We start from the raw sequence: 22049 nt of genomic DNA on the forward strand, positions 1-22049 counted from the left end.
CTCCAGGAGTTGGTGATGGACAGGGAGGCCTGGCGTACTGCAGCTCATGGGGTCACAAAGAGTCGGACACGACTGAGTGACTGAACTGAACTGAATTACCCTGTCATTTCTTTTATGATATATATTTTTTGAGTATCTTCTTAGTGGTTGTTCTAGGGATTACTCAGTTTTGTTCTCTGAACACCTTGCTGGGCAGCTGATGGGTAAAACGTTGTTGTCTTAGTGGTTGCTTCTAGGGTGGAAGGAGAAGGGGACAACAGAGGATGAGACAGTTGGATGGCATCACCGATTCAATGGATTTGGGTTTGAGCAGGCTTCAGGAGTTGATGATTGACAGGGAAGCCTGGTGTGCTGCAGTCCATAGGGTCCCAAAGAGTCAGACCCGACTGAGCAACTGAACTGGGGATTACAATTACCAATTTAGAACAATACAGCTTGGATTAATACCAGTTTAATTTCAATAGTATACAAAAACTTAGCTACTATATAGCTTCATTTCCTCTTGCTTCCTTTGTATTATAATTATGATACAAATTAGATCCTTATACATAATATGCCTATCAACAAAGATTTATAATTACTATGCAGCTGTATTTTAAATGGGAGAAAAAAGAATTATAAACAAAAAATACATTTATACTTTTTATAATTATTTATGTATTTACAAGTTTCCTTTATATGGGTTTGAGTTATTGTCTAGTTTTTCATTTTAACCTGAAAGACTCCCTTTAGAATTTCTAGTATGGCAAGTTTCCTAATGACAAATTCTTGTTATTTTTGTTTATACATGCATTTGGGGAATGTACTAATTTCTCTTTCATTTTTGAAGGATAGTTTTCCTGGATACAGAAGTCTTAGCTGACAGTCTTTCAGCATTTTGAACATGTCATCCCACTGCTTTCTGCTTCAGTAGTTTTGGTTGTAAATCTTATTTAGGATTATGTGACGAGTGGCTTCTCTCTTGACACTTTTAAGATTCACTCCTTGACTTTGGTTTTCAACAGGTTAATTATAATGTGTCCAGGTGTGTATTTCTTTGAATTTATCCCACTTAGACTTTATTAAACTTCATGGATATGTGGATTAATGTTTTTAAATCAATTTGGAAAGTTTGTGACCATTAAGTGTCATCACATAGTTTCAATAATGTATTCATGTCAAACCCAATCTCTCAATCCTTTCTGTTCTCCCCTTTCCCCCTTAGTATCCATCCTTTTGTTCTCTACGTCTGTGCTTCTATTTCTGCTTTGTAAATAAGATGGTCTATACCGAGTTTTTAGATAGCGCTTTTTGAGTGGGAAATTCTGTATAACTGTGCCACTCAAACAGCTTTGGATTCAGATGTCGCAATCCTTCCTTTCCCTCTATCCAGTAGATTGATCACCTTTCTTGATTTGGGAATGCTTTAAAGATGCTAGTTATTTAGAACATATCTGACAAAGTGAGAGGGGCTTGGTAAATGTCCTGCCCTAAACAGAGCCTGTACTGAATTGTGATATAAACTTGTCAATAGTCATTTCTTGGGCAGTTTTGCTCTCTTAACACCTAGCAGGGGAGCTAGGTAAAACGTTACTGTTGATAATTGCTTGGAGAAATGTCAGTACATGATTTCTTAAATTTTGTAAATTAAATTGGGCTTAAAATAGATGGTTTCGCTATTAGGGAAATGTTTGTTTTCCTTGAAATTCAATCTTCGCAAATTGGTAAAGACAAGGTGAGTAGACTGCACTATGGAAAAGAGCATCAGACCGACCAATTTCCACTATTTTCACACGTCTCCCTTTTCTCTCTTGCTTCTCAGATAACCACGTTAAGTTTAGTTCAACTGAACCTTTTCGTTTTGAAGTAGGGCAGCGATGAACACCAAAACGAAGGGAGTTCTGGACTTCGCATTCCTACACTTCCATTTCCTATTGAGTCACCTCCCAGGGTGCGTAAGCCAGCGGCTAGGATCTCGGCGCTGGCCGAGCGCGGAGAAGCGGGGAAGGCAGACGTGAAGGCGGAGCAGCGAGGATGTCCGACGCTAACTTCCGCCTCGCCGTCCAAGCCTGGAGTCAAGAAGCTGGCCCGCTCCGTCTGTCGCGGGCGCTACTCCTGGGACGCCTGCCCGACTCCCGAGTCGTCTCCAATTGGCCGTCGGAGGAACGGAAGCCGAAGAGGAGCAGTGAACCCGGAAGTGCTTCGCAGCGGAGGCCCGGGCAACTCTTTTGAATGGAATCGGGCTGATTCATCGCCGGTTCGCCGAGCCAGAGCCGGGCCCAGTCCGAGCTGCTGCTGTCGCTGTCGCTGCCGCCGCGTCATCGCTCCTGGAAGACTAGGGTCCAGACCGCGACCTCCCGCTCCGCCCGCCTTCAGGTAAGCCTGTGAAGGCAGGCCTTGGACGTCCGTGGAGGCAGCCGCGCTAGGCCTCTGCTAGCCCCGTGCTTTCCTGAGTCACGTTGCCCAGCCGAGTTGCCACGGCCCCGGGAGGTGAGGGTGGAGTCCAGGTTCCTTCGTCCTCCTCTCTGGCTTCCTGGGTCTCTGATTAAGTTAGGTCTGGATGTAGTTTCCTTCCGGGCGTTTCTGCTCCGCTGAATTCACCACACTTTGGGAACCTCTCCTCCCTATACAGAGAGAATCCTTGGTTTTGGCCACTGTTCGTGTTCTGTTCAAAGTTACCCCTGTGTTAAAAAACTTCCCACCAGACAGGAAACAAGGGCGATAGAATAAAATGAACTTTACCGTTGAGTGCATGTTTGCCTTATCACTTCTCCTAAGGATAGGCCTTGACCCATTTTCTTTTAGTTTTAGGTTTTTATCTCCCTTCAAAAAAAAAAAAAAAAAAAACCCAGAGGTGCACCAGTTTTTAACCTTGAAACTTAAAAACAAAGTGCGATTATTTCTGCTCTGTCTTTGAACTTACTTTCAATTTGTCCTAATTGAGTAGTTGTTGGTGAGTTGATTGCATTTCTTGTTTTCGGTGAAACTCGATTTTCCTGGGAACAATACATTGTATCAGTCAAGGAAGAAAAATGTAAACTTCTTGAAAAAGTTTGAAAACAAATCCAGTGATCGAAGGAAAAATTCTTGAAATTAAAATGGTTGGTGAAAGATTGGTAAAAGATTTAATGGGAAAGGCAAGGAAGAGGTTTTAAAAGTGAGCAAGAAATGTACTTCTAGGGTGAAGATTATTTTTTTCCACTGCCCATAAAATTACTTAGTGCTGCTGACTTGATGTTTGTGAGTAAGCAAGAAGACAGCCAGTGATAATGGTGAAATAACAGAAAAAGAACTAAATACAGTTCTAGTGCAGATGATTAATATAATAGTAGCCTTCTAGTGTTGTCCTATAAAACTACCAACTGGTTCATTTAAAGTTTAAATTGGGTATGTTTTAAACATAGAAACTTAAGTGGGCTATTGTGCATTTGAAGAGATTAAGATATGTGGTGGCTGAGAATTAACTACAGGATACATTTAGTGAAGTGGTATTTCGTGAAAAACCTGAATACTGTCTTGATTTTGTTTTAGAACAAAGTTACATGTGGCCAACAGGAGAAAGTTCTGAAGTCATGATCTTTCAATGTAGCCCCACCTGTTGAGTTTGGGAGATTTTTTCCCCCCTAGGATGCTTGATAAATATTATATTGTTGTTCTAATTGAAAAGCTGAATTTTTAACCTGCCCGACTTACTTTTATACCTGTCTGTAAACCTTGTGTTTAATATCTAGTTTCAGAACCCTTGTTTGAAAATCAGTAACACAAAGCGATTGTGCTTAAAATTTGTTTTTAGTTTTATAGCAGTGTTTGTTTCCTTAGTTGTTGTCCACCTGTGAAAGCCTTACCTAAACACTTGTGATTGTAACTCGTGAACTTGTCTTACAACGAGTTTGTTGCACTCATTTGACACTCATTATGTTTTATGATATTTTGGTGTCCCCATCTGTAAAGTGAGAATTGGGTTAAATAATCTCTTCTGGCTCTAAGAGAATACTAATAACAGTTACTGGGTATCTGTGAATGTCTCAGGCACTGTGTTAGGTGCTTGTATTTTTTTTTCTTACAGCAGACTTACAAGAAAGATACCACTCTCATTTTAAGATGAGGTCTAGACTCTAGATCTAGAGCCTAGAAGAAGGGAACTTGTTCACATTATATAGAGAGAGGGTAGGTAAAGACGCCAGGATTCAAATCTACGTCTGATTTCCTCCAGAGCCTTTCCAGCTGAATCTTTTCACTTTATGCTTTTTTCTTGGGTTTGTATAATTCCTCTCAGGGTAGATGGTAAATTCTTTTGGTGAAAGTCACTAAATTCCTTAGTGACTCTATTTCTGTATCATCTTATATACAACAATCATGAAGCCCATATTTGTTAGTCAGTAAGTTGTGTCCCACTTTTTGTAGCCTGCCAGGCTCCTCTGTCTGTGGGATTTCCCTGGAGTGGGTTGCCATTTCCTTCTCCGGGGGATCTTCCCGACCCAGGGACTGAACCTCGGGTCTTGTGCATTGGCAGACAAATTCTTTATCTCTGAGTCACCAGGAAAGCCCTATATACTAGGAACTATTTAATAAATGCTTTGTTTTAGTGCTGTAATTAGGAGATAGCACAAGGGATTTTCAATAATTCTATCCTTACTGTTCTAAATGGGGGGGGTGGGAATCTTGCTTTCCAAATCTTATTTATATAATTAAATTTAATGTTGACTGTTTCTATTTCTTTCACTGAAGAAAGTGAGAGAAAGAAATTCCTAATTACTTTCCACAAATCAGAGAGTAGAGGAATTAGAAATACAGTGAGATCACAAATACAGAGTAAAGGATTTATCATCAGTCTGAGAATAGTATATAAATGCAGCGTGGGTTGAGAAGTAAAAATGAAAAAATGAACTGGAAAACAGAAGAAAAACTCGAACAGATAAGAGCTTCATGATTTTGTTAGCTCAGTTTGGGAGATGAGAAAGTGGAAAATCATGAGGATTTTGAAAGTACTGATACTTATTTTGTACTGTTTTTTTTTTACCAGAGTTCTAGACATTATATATGACACGTTAGGCATAAACACTTTATTCATATTATCTGATAATTTTTTAGCTAATAATATCATGAACGAGCTCTTGAGTCCTTTTCTTTTTGATAGATGTAAAAACTTAGTTTTGATCCATAGACATTTGCATTGCTTTATTTCTGAGTATTTAAAATATTCTTTTTTTGTAAGTATTCTTTTATGTTCTAGTGTAACAACTTAAATTTTATGAACCCCTTTGCTAAGTTCTGCAAAAAACAAGTCCCTTCTCTTCGGTGTGATTGATTCATTTTTTACTGTGAAATGTGCCCAGTGTTTTGAAATTCACTAAATGTCGAACTCTTTGGGAAGAAGAACCTGTGTTGAGTGAGCACTAGCTGCGCTCGTAGGATGAGCAGCTGATGACGGCAGCTAGCATTCACTGTTTACTTCCCATATGCCAAGCATTATTAAATGTTATTTTTGTTCATTGTCTTCTTTAGTATTCTAAACAATTCTGTGAGATAGATATTATCATTATCCCCATTTTACAGATGAGAACACTGAGCCTGAAAGAGGTAACTGGCCCAAGGACACAGAGCTAAAATGTTTTGTAACCAGGATTTGAATCCTGGCACTGAGACTGTAGACTCTTAAACTCTTAACCTTAATATACCAAGAAAAACAGTCATCACTGTTTACCACCTGGGTCCAGTAGATCTTTTAAAATTTCTTACACCTTTAAGTCAGTTTTTGAATAATTTATAGAAGTAAAAATAAAGGAATAGTAAAAAAAAAAAAAAGTATATTTAGAAATGTTAATGAAATTTAAACATAGTGCATGCAAATTTTTGTTCTGTATTTTCCTGGTTTTGAAGGTATATGTACCTGAAATGGATAACATCATTTAAATGTAGTTAGCTGTTCATCATCCATCATACACGAACCTACATGTTTTTAATAACGTCTCTGAAGAGGCCCTAGCTTATCTTCTGGTTCTGCTTGTATTTGCAATACTTTGTGTGTGTGTGTGTGTGTGTTAAAATATGCATTTAATAAAATTTACCGTTTTAACCTTTGTTAGGCCTACAGTTCAGTGGCATTTAAGTACATTCACATTGTGCGATCATCACTACCATCCATCCCTAGAACTCTTTCATCTTCCCTGATGCAATAATTTTTAATTGTATGAGATAGTTTTTAAAGTAAGCTTGTAGTTTTGTTGAAGCAGGGATAGCCATCATCTTTGCTCATAAAACATTCTTTCTTTTAGATTTATGAACACTGCTTAGTCCAGTGATTTTTTTTTTTTTTTGACTTGTGTTCTTTGCTTTTACTCACCTTGGTGTACACTTCAGCAATGCCCACATTTGAACTATATCAGCATCATAAATGATAACACAGTATGTCACCTCTTTCGCAAAACAGGTTCTTGTCAAAGTGTGTAAAGAGTCCTTGTTGAATACTAACTGGATATTTCATATTTCCTTTTTGATCTTAGAAATTCATTTTCCAACTCATTGATCCTTTAAAAAATAATTTTTTAGGTAAAATTCACATAGCACAAAATTAACTTAAAATTTTTTTAGTTATTTCTTTTTTTTAATTCACATATAGTTGATTTGTACCAATCGGCTAAATAGCAAAGTGACTCAGTTAATCACATATATGCATTCTTATATTCTTTTCAAAATTAGCCATTTTAAAGTGAACAGTTTAATATCATTTCAGTTCAGTTCAGTCGCTCAGTCGTGTCCGACTTTTTGCAATCCCATGAACTGCAGCACGTGAGGCCTCCCTGTCTATTACCAACTCCCAGAGTTCTCCCAAACTCATGTCCGTTGAGTTGGTGATATCGTCCAACCATCTCATCCCTGTCATCCCTTTCTCCTCCTGCCCTCAATCTTTCCCAGCATCAGGGTCTTTTCAAATGAGTCAGCTCTTCGCATCAGATGGCCAGAGTATTAGAGTTTTTAGCTTCAACATCAGTCCTTCCAATGAACACCCAGGACTGATCTCCTTTAGGATGGACTGGTTGGATCTCCTTGCAGTCCAAGGGACTCTCAAGAGTCTTCTCCAACACCACAGGTCAAAAGCATCAATTCTGCGCTCAGCTTTCTTTTTAGTCCAACTCTCACATCCATACATGACTACTGGAAAAACCATAGCCTTGACTAGATGGACCTTTATTGACAAAGTAATGTCTCTGCTTTTTAATGTGCTGTCTAGGTTTGTCATAACTTTCCTTCCAAGGAGTAAGCGTCTTTTAATTTCATGGCTGCAGTCACCACCTGCAGTGATTTTGGAGCCCCCCAAAATAAAGTCAGCCACTGTTTCCACTGTTTCCTCATCTGTTTGCCCTGAAGTGTTGGGACCAGATGCCATGATCTTAGTTTTCTGAATGTTGAGCTTTAAGCCAACTTTTTCACTCTCTTCTTTCGCTTTCATCAAGAGGCTCTTTAGTTCTTCTTCGCTTTCTGCCATAAGGGTGGTGTCATCTGTGTATCTGAGGTTATTGATATTTCTCCCAGCAATCTTGATTCCAGCTTGTGCTTCTTCCAGCCCAGCATTTCGCATGATGTACTCTGCATATAAGTTAAATAAGCAGAGTGACAGTATACAGCTTTGATGTATGCCTTTATTGATTTGGAACCAGTCTGTTGTTCCATGTCCAATTCTAACTGTTGCTTCCTGACCTGCATATAAATTTTTCAAGAGGCAGGTCAGGTGGTCTGGTATTCCCATGTCTTTCAGAATTTTCCACATTTTGTTGTGATCCACACAGTCAAAGGCTTTGGCATAGTCAATAAAGCAGATATAGATGTTTTTCTGGAACTCTCTTGCTTTTTCTATGATCCAGCAGATGTTGGCAATTTGGTCTCTGGTTCCTCTGCCTTTTCTAAAAGTAGTTTGAACATCTGGAAGTTCACAGTTCACATATTGCTGAAGCCTGGCTTGGAGAATTATGAGCATTACTTTACTAGCATGTGAGATGAGTGCAATTGTGCAGTAGTTTGAGCATTCTTTGGCATTGCCTTTCTTTGGGATTGGAATGAAAACTGACCTTTTCCAATCATTTAGTAGATTCATAATATTGTACAACTACTCTCTCTATATATTAATAGTTCTGAAACATTTCCATTCTTCTGAAGTAAAATCCCCTATCCACTAGTTTCTCCATTTTATTCCTTTCCCTAGCCCCTGGCAATACCAGTCTTCATTTTGTCTCTATGGATTTATATATTTTGGATATTTCATATAAATGGAATCATTCAATATATGACCTTTTGCACATGACTTCTTTCAAAGAGCATGTTTTGAGATTCATCCACTCCGTAACATTTATCAATATCTAATACCTTTTTATAGTTGAATAATACTCCATATGTTCCTCTGTATGTATATTTAGAATTTGTTTATCTTTTCCTCCTTTTATGAACATTTGGGCTGTTTCCACCTTTTGGCTGTTGTGAATAGTGATGGTATAAACATGCATGTACATGTACTTGTTTTGAATACCTGTTTTCAGTTCTTTTGGATGTGTACCTGGGAGTAGAATTTCTGGGTCCTGTGGTAATTCTGTGTTGAACTTTTTGAAGAACTCCAAGTGTTTCCAACACTCATTGGATTTTAAGTTTTAGAAAATTATATAGGATATTGTCAGTGGTTTGAGATGTTGTTTGTATCAGGGTGATTTTACCTGAATGATTTTACTCTTCCAGGGGACATTTGGCAATGTCTGGGGACATTTTTTTTTAAGTATAGTTGATTTGCAGTATTGTGTTAGTTTCAGGTGTATAGCAAAGTGATTCAAAGTTATATATGTATGCTATGCTAAGTCGCTTCAGTCGTGTCCGACCCTGTGCAACCCCATAGACGGCAGCCCACTGGGCCCCCCCATCCCTGGGATTCTCCAGGCAAGAACACTGGAGTGGGTGCCATTTCCTTCTCCAATGCATGAAAGTGAAAAGTCAAAGTGAAGTTGCTCAGTCATGTCCAACTCTTAGTGACCCCATGGACTGCAGCCCACCAGGCTCCTCCGTCCATGGGATTTTCCAGGCAAGAGTACTGGAGTGGGGTGCCATTGCCTTCTCCTCTATTTTTATGGCTGAGTAATATTCCTGAGTGTGTGTGTGTGTGTGTGTGTGAAATATTCTTGAACCAGTCATCTGTTGATGGGCACTTGGTTTGCCACCACATCTTGACTTTTGTAAATAGTGCAGCTATAAACATTGGGATACATGTATCTTTTCTAATTGTCATCTTTTCCAGATATATGCCCAGGAGTGGGATTGCTGGATCATATGGTAGTTCTGTTTTTAGTTTTTAAAGAAACCTCCATGTTGTTTTTCGTAATAGCTGCACCGGTTTACATCCTCACCAACAGGGCGGGAAGGTTCCCTTTTTTGGAGACGGTGGTGATTTTCCCAGCTGTACTTGCTATAGGATCTAGTGGGTAGAGGCCAGGGATGCTGCTAAACGTCCTGTAATGCACACGACAGCCCTCTCCAACAGAAAAATTACTTGGTTCTGAATGTCAGTAGTGCCAGAGAAACCTTGGCTTATGTCAACTTTATTGTCATCATTAGAGTGCTGTTACTTTTTGTTTTTAAATGTTCATCTCCTGATTCTCTAATAATTGTGAAACTTTTTCTCTGTCAGTTCTCTCTTTGCTATTAGGGGAGGAATATGAGGGATTCTGAAGTACTTGTTCAATGAAAGCTAACAAAAAAGACTACAAAGATGGTATCTCTAGTGTTTTGTATCTTTTGAAAAGATGAAGCAGGGCTTTGGGCAGCACCATGAAAACTGAAAGATGATGCAGTGGCTATAATGTATTTCCCTGTTGCATTATTTAGGGTGATTACTTCACTATTGCATTATTTGGGGTAATCTTGCATTTTCTCTTTAGTTTAGTCTTCTTTGGCCTAGTTGAGAATAATTGATTAGGACATGTCAGAGTAATTCCTAGGATAATGAAATAACAAACTTTAACGATATAGGGAAATTAACCACTAAGATTCCATAATATATTACAGATTTCTAATAATGTGCAATGAACCTCTATCGTAATTTTGTTCTATTTAAAAATGAATAAATCTTCTTTGTTCTTTAAAACTCCTCTAGAAAGACTGAAAGTCATGAGATAGCAATCTTTACATATAATTAGAACAGCTCAAAAAAAACTTTAGGAACAAAATTTGGATACAGGGGTAATCACTATGCTCTATAACTCCCTTGGGTGGTATTTCATTCTGTACTCTCAGGAAATGATAATTTAAAAAATCAATTTTGATTTCTATTTTGTTTTTAGAAATTTTGCTTGATATATTTCCCTCCTTAGTTCTCAAAATAATTGTATCTTATTTAATTAATTTTTTTTTTTTAGGAGAGAGAGAGGGGGAAAAACAAAGCCTTGGGAAAAATTATACCTGCCAGTATTAACAAGAGAATTCTTGAATTAAGAAATTTTTCAAACTCAGCAAATTGAAGCTTAACACCACAAGAGCTGTAGCTACTGACCAGGTAAGAATTAAGAATGTATTTTACTTTTATTTATTCTTTCAGGATATTGTTATAACAATATTATGAAAATGTGTTACTTTTAACACAGATCAAAAGCCCAGATTTAAGAGCTCTTGAAAGTCACAAGTTGCACTTTTGTTCTTCTCTGCTTTCTATAAACTTCTTAAAAGTAGTGTAATTTAGAACACTTATCAATATATTTCATTTCCAAATGTTGGTTTTTTATTAAACCTTATTATCTTATCTTAAATGTTTTAGTTTGCTAAATATTTTTTTCTGTTTGCTGAGACATCTCATTTTGCTAAAAACACAAGTTTGACCTGCCAGATTTTCTTTCCCTCTGCTCCCCACATAGCTCATGTATATTCACAGCATCTGGAGTCTGTGTAAAGTCATCAGAAACAACACAGGGGGAATAGATAAACTGAACACAGCTGGGAATTTACTTTGGCTTGGAATATATAAAATGTCTAAAATTTTTTCCCCCATTTGTTCTTTATGTTAGTAAGCTTGCACTGATCCAAAAGAATTTTTTTTTCTTGGAATAATATCTTGTAGAGGAATAAATGTCTTTTATATTTTAAATACACAGGACTTTATTTTGTTTTGTTTTCAGTCAACAGCCTTTAAAAAGTACTGTGTATTGAATGCCATATTTGAGTTATGGAATTTTAATGAGAATTTAATGGAGAATTTATTTGTAAATGTTGCTGTTAGGAGGGTTAGTTAATATTGTGAAGTGGAAATTTTGTGTAGACTATCAAGTTTTCTTATGTGCCTTTTCGTTTTTTAAAGAGAGTTTATCTATTATCAGTCTCACAAACTTGTGGCGTGAAGGATGCCAGACCCAAAACATATTATTTTGTTTATATAAAATTCAAAAACCCTGAGAAGCTATGCTGTTAGACCTTGGAATTCTACCTTTGTAGGGTGTTGGAGACTAGGAAGGGAACATAAAAGATTCTTAAGTGCTGGTAAGGTTCTCTTTCTTCATCTAGGTGGTGGTTATGGTGGTATGTTCACTTTGTACAGATTCCATGGTTGTATCATTTGGGCAGTTTTCTAAATTAGGATTTGAATGAAGTTTGCAGTATTAACAATGTTAAATATTCACAGGATTAAATTGTTAGCAGTATTGAACAAACATGATTAGGCAACAGTGTAATGATTATAAGTTAGTAGAGTTAGTAAAGCTGTTCTAACTAGTAAAACAACTTGGACAAGTGACAAAATTAATCTGTTAGTGTTTATTTAGTGTCAAATATAATTTGTAGTAATGCCATTTTCTAAAGCACACGTGTAGGAAGAAGAGGAATTTTAAGGCATAGTAGCAGTTTCCAAGTAGAAAACATTGCTTCATTATTATGTTTATTTAGTTGTACTAACATTAATTTTTATAATTTGATTACTCCTTTTTGTGTATTTGTGGCCATATTAGTACCCTTGCTATTTTTTCCTTTGATTTCTTCTGTGAAATTTTTGAGCTTATAAGAGTATCTTCTGTAGTTACTCCAGAGATGGAAAAAAATCAGATCGACACTTGGAAGTTAATCTTCTTTGTATTGATTTACTCTAAAATTGAGACCAGCAGCCGAATTTCCTTAGTGAAAATGGTGTATATCTTCACAGTATCTGAAATAATGCAAACTATCTGTGTGGATTCTAGAACACTATCCTAATGCACCTAATGTTTACTTTATAATATTTTGTTTAGTATAATGAGTACGTTTTAAAGCCTTTGATGCTAATTCAGAGATCCATAATCTGCTCACAATGTCTTTCACATGTAGTTTTGATGATAACTGACAAGCTGTAAGTTAATTAGCACAGAACTTACTAATGAGGATGTTAAAATTTAATTTAAAAGTGAGGATTTTTATTTGTACACTCTGGACAAATTGAAGGAAATTCAATCATACATATGATAAGCATTTCAGGCACTTTTTCTTCATTCAGGTACTTTATTAGATAACAATAAGAAAATATAATTAACTTAATGATAGCAAAGTTTTGAAAGTATGCTAAGATTGCTTGTCTTTAAAACTGGGGATAACCCAAAACCAAAGCAGTAAAATAAGGTCTGTTAATTAGCATGGAAGACAGCTTCTTGAATTAATATGTGGTGTTAATTAACAGGAAGTCTGATGTTGTGTTGTAATTACCACCAATATTTTTGACATACTGAGTGACTGAAGGTGAATTACATAGATAGCAACTGAGTAAACACTTTTGTGCTTAGGATCGTTTTTCTTTGTTTCTGTTTTCTAGAATTATGGACAGACTTCTTAGACTTGGAGGAGGTATGCCTGGACTGGGCCAGGTTAGTATATCGACTAAGTATTTCTTTGTGTGTTAATTACAAACCTTTGACTAGTTATCCAAACAGAAAGAAATCACTCCCAAGAAATTCTCCTCATAGATGACCTTATGATAAGAAGCTTCCCTTACTGCTGGTTGTTGTATACCAACACTAAAGAACTTGTGAGAATATGTTCTATTATCTTAATTTAATTTTCTCCTAGGAATAAGAATTTTCTCTGCTTTGATTTAAACTTTTGAGATACGCAAGATAATCAAAGTTGCCTTTTGGTTAAAAAAAGAGAGACTCATAATATGGTATTTCTGGGTTTACAATGTAGACTTTAAAAGTAACGCATGAAAAAGTAAACATTGCATACTACTGGCAAGATCCAGAAAACCCATAGAACGTCTGTGTGGACAATCTTAACATTGGTAAATTCCTTCTAGTAATTATATTACATGGATGAATAAGTAGTACCTCTTTTTCCTTTAAATTTGATATATACAATTTCTTTCACATGCTTATTAAAAGTACATTAATTTTCAGTTATTTTTAATATTATCATTTATTTTGTTCTGTACAGTTGAGGCAAATGGCCTCCAGATAGATTTCTATCTTAGGATGTTCTGTCTGCTTTCAGCTGAAGAAGAAATTTCTGCCTTTTTTGAATTCTACAGTGATTGTCTTTCCAATCTTCCAGTCACAAAAAAGATGACTATGTGAGACTTTAATGTAATATATTATTTTATGTCGACATTTTGGGAGTATTTTTCTAACCCACCTTTAGAACCCTTTTAGTGATCAGCTTTCCCGTATTTCCATATCACTATCAATGATTCTGTCTTCCTTGATTCATAGTAGTCTAATATTTTGTGTGGGAAATAGTTGTGTTTGAGATTTCATGAAATTTTCAATGTTTCTTAGGCACTTGTACAAGAATTCTGTGTTAGGCCCGTTGTGCTTGATGACTAATAAACTTTTTCCTTTTAGGATGTTGAAATCATTTTATGGTTCTGTATCACATCCTTGCATAGACCATTTGTTAGTTTTGACTATTTCTCATGTTCCTTTTTTATAAGCATGTTTCTTTATGATTCTTCATTTTTCTAACATCTTTGTAATACGTTTGCTTGAGAGGTCTAAGTTTCTCTGAACTTGGCCCCGAAAGCTGCTTTCATACTTTTGCAAACATTATAGGTAGCTTCTAGAATTTTCTGCTTCATTCTAAATCAGCAATAATATTGTTTAGGTATATAAAAGTGTCAAAAGTGAACTGAGGTGGTGTATAGATACTTCACATTTACCTGCAAATTACAGGTAAAGATATTACTTTACTGGAATTCTTAAGAGAAGTTGCTTCAAATTTAAATACCAAAATAACTTTTCCCTTAAGTAGTAGATACAGAAAATTATATATCCATGCCAGAAATCCATGCCTGGGAATTACTGGACATGAAATGATGGTTTGACTGACCACAGATTGATTTACATCATACCTCAGTGACCACTGCAAACCTTTGCATTGAGTGGAAAACTAAGTGTTGGTTCAGTAACTTGGCCTTGGTTTTGGATAATTTCATCGCACGTGTTCCTCCTCAACTGTATTCTTATTTGAACTTGAAAATATGTTGTCTGAGAATCTGTTACTTCATGTGTTTCATTTTTCTGATTAGATGACAGACTTTCAAAAGAATGATATATGGGGTTCTTATTTCTGTGATAACCTTGTTTACCAAATACTAGGTGTTCAATAATTATATTTTTTCTTAAAATTGTATTATGCTCTTGTTCTAGACTAAATTGACAAACAGATATGATGTTACTTCTATAAAATGAAATGTGTATTATTTTGTAATAAGGAGTAAAAAAGTTAAGTGTATTGTTTATTAAAAAAATTTTTTTTTGGCTGTGCATCCATGGCATACAGGATCTTAGTTCTTTGACCAGGGATCAAGCCCATGCCTCTGCAGTGGAAGCAGGGAGTCTTAACCACTGGAGTGCCAGGGAAGTCCCAAGTGTATTATTTAGTTTTAATTAAAAAGTCAAAGATCTTTGGATTGATAATAGCTATTTCCATTTGATAACGCGTAGCAGCCAATAAAAGTAGAAAAGGAGATATAATTTGTTTTATCCCTCCAAAAATAGTGGGAAATGTTACTATCTTACCATATAATGGAAAAGGCAGGATTTCTTCATAAATAGGGGCAGATTACTTGCTGTTAACTTTTCAATGGCCCTTTTAAAACACTGAAATTGTAGCAGAATAAAGTTTTCCATCCATCCTATTGACTCAGCTTTCTTTGACTAGAAATGACATTTCTCTTTTCCATGGCTAATCCTTTCACTTATTCTCTGATCCCATCCTGTCTTGAAACCTTAATCATCTCCACTGATCTTTTTCTCTGTTACAGATATTTGAATGTCCTATATCCCCCCAAAACTTCACTGCATCCTGCCATTAAATGTTTCATTTCCAGAATTCCTGTAATAATAGCTGAGACTCACATATTCTACCTCCTTACTTCCATTGACTGATGAGATTATTTTCTGGCCTCCTCCATTACTGTACTAGAATTGTTCAAATTGTCAAGTCTATTGGCTCACTTTTAGTTCTCTTTTCAGTGTTTTAATATATCACATTGTTCACAGTGTCTTTCTTGAATCTTTCTTCCATTAGCTTTATCCTGTTACTTTTTCCTAGCTCTTTATTATGATATGCGTACCCTATAAGACAACTTAAAAGTTTTTTTTTAATATTACATTTTTAAATGTTATTATTTGAATCAGATCAGATCAGATCAGTCGCTCAGTCGTGTCCGACTCTTTGCAACCCCATGAATCGCAGCACGCCAGGCCTCCCTGTCCATCACTAACTCCCAGAGTTCACTCAGACTCACGTCCATCGAGTCAGTGATGCCATCCAGCCATCTCATCCTCTGTCATCCCCTTCTCCTCCTGCCCCCAATCCATCCCAGCATCAGAGTCTTTTCCAGGGTGTCAACTCTTCGCATGAGGTGGCCAAAGTACTGGAGTTTCAGCTTTAGCATCATTCCTTCCAAAGAAATCCCAGGGCTGATCTCCTTCAGAACGGACTGGTTGGATCTCCTTGCAGTCCAAGGGACTCTCAAGGGTCTTCTCCAACACCACAGTTCAAAAGCATCAATTCTTTGGCGCTCAGCCTTCTTCACAGTCCAACTCTCACATCCATACAGGACCACAGGAAAAACCATAGCCTAGACTAGACGGACCTTTGTTGGCAAAGTAATGTCTCTGCTTTTCAATATGCTATCTAGGTTGCTCATGACTTTCCTTCCAAGGAGTAAGCGTCTTTTGATTTCATGGCTGCAGTCACCATCTGCAGTGATTTTGGAGCCCAAAAAATAAAGTCTGACACTGTTTTCCCATCTATTTCCCATGAAGTGATGGGACCAGATGCCATGATCTTCGTTTTCTGAATGTTGAGCTTTAAGCCAACTTTTTCACTCTCCACTTTCACCTTCATCAAGAGGCTTTTTAGTTCCTCTTCACTTTCTGCCATAAGGGTGGTGTCATCTGCATATCTGAGGTTATTAATATTTCTCCCAGCAATCTTGATTCCAGCTTGTGTTTCTTCCAGTCCAGCGTTTCTCATGATGTACTCTGCATATAAGTTATATTGTCACCCTGTCACCCTGTGACAATATACAGCCTTGACGTACTCCCTTTCCTATTTGGAACCAGTCTGTTGTTCCATGTCCAGTTCTAACTGTTGCTTCCTGACCTGCCAAATTCAGAGTTAAATTGAAGAAAGTAGGGAAAACCACTAGACCATTAAGGTATGACCTAAATCAAATCCCTTATGATTATACAGTGGAAGTGAGAAATAGATTTAAGGGCCTAGATCTGATAGATAGAGTGCCTGATGAGCTATGGAATGAGGTTCGTGACATTGTACAGGAGACAGGGATCAAGACCATTCCCATGGAAAAGAAATGCAAAAAAGCAAAATGGCTGTCTGGGGAGGCCTTACAAATAGCTGTGAAAAGAAGAGAAGTGAAACGCAAAGGAGAAAAGGAAAGATACAAACATCTGAATGCAGAGTTCCAAAGAATAGCAAGAAGAGATAAGAAAGCCTTCTTCAGCGATTAATACAAAGAAATAGAGGAAAACAACAGAATGGGAAAAACTGGAGATCTCTTCAAGAAAATTAGAGCTACCAAGGGAACATTTCATGCAAAGATGGGCTCGATAAAGGACAGAAATGGCATGGAGCAGAAGATATTAAGAAGAGATGGCAAGAATACACAGAAGAACTGTACAAAAAAGATCTTCACGACCCAGATAATCATGATGGTGTGATCACTGACCTAGAGCCAGACATCCTGGAATGTGAAGTCAAGTGGGCCTTAGAAAGCATCACTACGAACAAAGCTAGTGGAGGTGATGGAATTCCAGTTGAGCTGTTCCAGGTCCTGAAGGATGATGCTGTGAAAGTGCTGCACTCAATATGCCAGCAAATTTGGAAAACTCAGCAGTGGCCACAGGACTGGAAAAGGTCAGTTTTCATTCCAATCCCAAAGAAAGGCAATGCCAAAGAATGCTCAGACTACCGCACAGTTGGCACTCATCTCACACGCTAGTAAGGTAATGCTTAAAATTCTCCAAGCCAGGCTTCAGCAAAATGTGAACCGTGAACTTCCTGATGTTCAAGCTGGTTTTCGAAAAGGCAGAGGAACCAGAGATCAAATTGCCAACATCCGCTGGATCATGGAAAAAGCAAGAGAGTTCCAGAAAAACATCTATTTCTGCTTTATTGACTATGCCAAAGCCTTTGACTGTGTGGATCACAATAAACTGTGGAAATTATTTGAATAGCAGCAGCCTAAAATCATTAAATCTGTCCATAATACCCTACTTCAGTATAACTTATCAGTAGTGAAGCAAAAACAGATGTTTTATTAGAACTATTACAATTTATAAATGAATAGCTTTTTGTTTCAAATATGTTTTTATTTACTTTGCTACAGTGCTTATGAACTTGAAATTACTGAAAGATGTGAGATGATTGTATTAAAAGCATTTATTGCTCTCATTAGACGGCTTGATTGTCTTTATAACTATCCCAGCCTAGGTCTTGGCAACTAAGCTATTTCCAAAAGCAGTCAAGACTAAACCCAAGAGATGGGCATAGCCAAAGCATAGTTGCAGTCTCTAAAAGTTTCTTTTAAAATAATTTAATTATAGTTACTTTATTTTATTTGTTTATATTTTGGCCTTGCCACGTGGCTTACAGATTTTAGTTCTCTGATGGGGGATCGAACTCCTGTTTCCTGAAGTGGAAGCTGAGTCCTAACCGCTGGATCACCAGGGAATTCTATCCACAAGTTTAGGGACTTTATCCACAAGTTTAGGGACTTCCCTTCTGATCTAGTGGTTAAGACTGCACTCCCAATGCAAGGGGGCCTGGGTTCAATCTCTTTTCAGGAAACTAGATCCCACATGCCTCAGCTAAGTGTTCATCCCACAACTGAAAGATTCTACATGCCACAGCTGAGACCTGGTACAGCCCAAGAAATACATATTAAAACAAATTTAAATAGAGGTTTTAGTTTAAATCTCTTGGTCAATTTTAACTTTAGAAAGACTTGAGATAAGCTTAAAAGTGAATGAAACTGGAGTAAAATGTCAGTGGCATTATCTTGTATTTGAATTCTTTAGACCAATGTTTTGAATTTTTTATTATGTTGATTGTTTTGCTCTAGGGAATACCAAAGTAAACAAGAATATCATTATTTAGTCTAGGGACCTAACAATCTGGTAGACATACAGCAGTTATGTTTTAAGGGCCTGGCACATATTAACTACTTCTAATTAGCAAATGTTAGTGCTTTTTATAAATAATGTGATTTTTATAGGATATGGTATTTAATTTTTTACACAAAAAGGGAAAGTGAGACTGAATTGAGGAAATGATGCTTGAACTAAATTTTGGATTATATCCAAGACATAATGAGAAAAGCCAGGAGAATAGGTGATATGAGGGGAAATAATGGAAAAGGAAGCTGGTAAGGGAATTTGGAGTAGATTAGATATAGGCATTCAACAGGTATTGAATGCCATTCTTAGTGATTTTTACTTTTTCTCCAATTGTACTTTGATGAAGACTTTTTATTTTTTTATCAGAGTTGTGAGATTAATTACACCTGTGTTTTTGAAAAGTAATTCTAGTGGTAGTTTGAAGGAAAGAGTTTAAAGGTAAAGTCATCAATTATATGAAATATTTTTGACTTTTAACCTTCTAGGAACACTAGTAGGATTATGCCTTTCCATCATTTTTGAACTTAGCCTGCTTGTGATTTTGCTTTGGCTGGTGGAGTTTGACTTGGAAATTGACAGGTCACTTTTAGACAGAAACTTTGAGAATCAGTGTGTGATTTGCCTGCCCTGGTAACCCAGGAAGTATGGAAATGGAAACTCTCTGAATGGAATCTCTCTGAGAGAGAGAGAGACATAACAATCTATAAGTCAGAAATCCTATGATTTTTGTGTGATATTCCTGAATTTTTTAGTCTCTAGTTTTTAAGAAGCATGATATAGGCCAAACTAAACACAAACTAAAAACATATGTTTTACCTGTAAGTTACCAGATTGTATCTCTCTAACACTGGCTTCAGTAACTTCTGATGCAAAAATAAGGGAAAGTTCTATAGGGGGGTGGTCAGAAAAAGCTTTCTGATAGTGGTGAGATGTAAGGTACATTTTGAAGGATTATTCCAGGTGACTAGACTTAAAAAAAAAATATGATCTGTTTTATTTGTTATAACTCCCAAATCCACAGTGTATGGATTTTGTATTTAAAACCAATAACTATTTTTTGTTTTCTGTTATGAGTCTTGGAGTAGAAATGTTTTTTCAATTATTTATCTTACAGGTTTTAATGTAACACTTTATAGAAGGGATTAATTTAATATAATAATGGGGGAAATGACTGGAATAAATGCCGAAGTAACACCATTTTCATGAATGATGAGTTTCAGTATCATATGCCAGTTCTCTCCAGTTAATCATAAATTCAGTGCAGTTCCAATAAAAATACTAACCAGAATTTTCATGGAATTAGAAAACTGATTATAAAATTTATATAGGAGGAAAAAAAAAAAAAAAACCCCAAGAATAGCAAAGAGATTCTTAGAAAGGAAAAAGAAATTTTGTTTCACCAAATATCAAAATATATTTTAATACTGTGTGACCCAAGTAGTGTTTTATTGGAATAGAGATAGGTGGTGGTGGTTGTTCAGTCACCAAGTTATGTCTGATTCTTTGTAACTCCATGGACTGTAGCACGCCGGTCTTCCCTGTCCCTCACCATCTCCTGGAGTTTGCCCAAGATAGAGATAGGTAGATTGGTATAATCAAATAGAAAGTTCAGAAATAGACTCATGTATATATGGAAACTTGATTTACAGTAGAGATGGTATTAAAAATTAGTGGGGAAAGAGAGGCCTAATCATTAAATGATGCTGAAGCAGGTGGCTCTTTATGGGAAGGAAAACTAATACTAAATACCTACCTAATTCTGTACACAAAAATCTATAGCAAATGTATTAAAGATCTGCCTATGAAAATTAAAGTTATAATTTTGGAAGACACACCTATTAAGATAGTTATCCAGAAAATGTAGCAAATAAGCAACTGTTGGTGAGAGTATAGAGAAACCCTTGTGCATTGCTGGTAGGAATATAAAATTGTGTGACCTCTGTGGAAAATGATATGGTGGTTCCTCAAAAAATTAAATAGAATTATATGATCCAGCAATTCCATATCTGGGTATATAACCCAAATAATTGAAATTAGGGGCTCAAATAGATATTTGTACAGCCACTTTATAACAGCAGCATTTGTAATAGCCAAAAGGTAGAAGCAGCTTGTATTTATTGATGGCTTAGTGGATAAACAAAATGTGGTATATTAATACTGTGGATTATTATTCAACCTAAAAAGTGCTGACACATGCCTCAACATGGGTGAACCTTGAAGACATTATTCTGAATGAAATTAACTAGTCACAAAAGGACGAATATTTTATGATTTCGCTTAAATGAGTTACTAGTCTGATTCATAGAGACAAAAAGTAGGATGGTAGTTGCCAGGAGTTGGGGGTTGTAGTGGAATGAAGAGTTGGTGTTTAGTGGTACAGAGTTTCAGGTTGGGAAGACGAAAGTTCTGTAGACGGTGGTGATGATTGTACTGCTGCTGCTGCTGCTAAGTCGCTTCAGTCGTGTCCGACTCTGTGTGATCTCATAGACGGCAGCCCACAAGACTCCCCCCTCCCTCGGATTCTCCAGGCAAGAATACTGGAGTGCGGTGCCATTTCCTTCTCCAATGCATGAAAGTGAAAAGTGAAAGTGAAGACGCTCAGTCATGTCTGACTCTTAGTGACCCCATGGACTGCAGCCTACCAGGCTCCTCTGTCCATGGGATTTTCCAGGCAAGAGTACTGGAGTGGGTTGCCATTGCTTTCTCCGATGATTGTACAACAGTGTGAATGTACTTAATGCCATGAAATTGTTCACTTAACAATGGTTAAAATGGTAAATTTTATGTTATGAAAGTAAAAAAGTGTTGGATTAATTTTTTTAAAACAAACACTTGTTGTGAAGTGTTAATGAAGACTTAGGAAGCAACAATTCTCATGGAAGCCTTTTTCCTTAGGGTTGGTCTGGGTGTGACAGTTTGGATTATCGAAAAATTGCAAAGCACTTAAGTGTCAAAATGCATTATGATGGAACATTATATAGCAGTTAAAGTGAACTAGGTTCTATATCTCAGTATCCATAATACAAACATATTAAGAGAAAATTTCAGGTTGTAGGTATATACATACACTATGAAAGCATTAATGCTAATTCTTAAAACAGGATAACTTTTTTTAAAGGTAAAAGTATTACAAGTTCTAAAGCATCTCTGTTCAATAGAACTTTATGCTGTGAAGGAAATGTTCTGTATGTGCTAATACAATAGCTATTATTAAGGACTTCACAGGTGGCGCTAGTGGTAAAGAACCACCTGGCAATGCAGGAGATGTAAGAGTTGCAGGTTCGATCCCTGAGTTGGGAAGATCCCCTGGAGGAGGGCACGGCAACCCACTCCAGTATTCTTACTTAGAGAATTCCATGGATAGAGGAGCCTGGAAGGCTGTGGTCCCCAGGGTTGCAAAGAGCAGACATGACTGAAGTGACTTAGCATGCACACACGGCTATT

The 22049-nt window shown here is 36.8% G+C and overlaps 1 protein-coding gene across 2 annotated transcripts in view; it reads left to right on the forward strand.

Moving 5' to 3' along the window:
* The first annotated feature begins 2058 nt into the window (after positions 1-2058).
* The window catches only part of PSMD14 (proteasome 26S subunit, non-ATPase 14), a 111329-nt gene continuing 91338 nt past the window's right edge, over positions 2059-22049 (forward strand). For both annotated transcript variants that reach the window (XM_070357580.1, XM_005897279.3), the window contains exons 1-3: positions 2059-2355; positions 10371-10507; positions 12776-12827. Coding sequence is in view for 1 of the 2 variants with exons in the window: in XM_005897279.3 (XP_005897341.1) it covers positions 12780-12827 (48 nt within the window). In the remaining variant the exon portion in view is untranslated. The remainder of the gene's footprint in view (positions 2356-10370; positions 10508-12775; positions 12828-22049) is intronic.

Source organism: Bos mutus, chromosome 2 (assembly GCF_027580195.1).
Source record: "Bos mutus isolate GX-2022 chromosome 2, NWIPB_WYAK_1.1, whole genome shotgun sequence".
NCBI lineage: Eukaryota > Metazoa > Chordata > Mammalia > Artiodactyla > Bovidae > Bos > Bos mutus.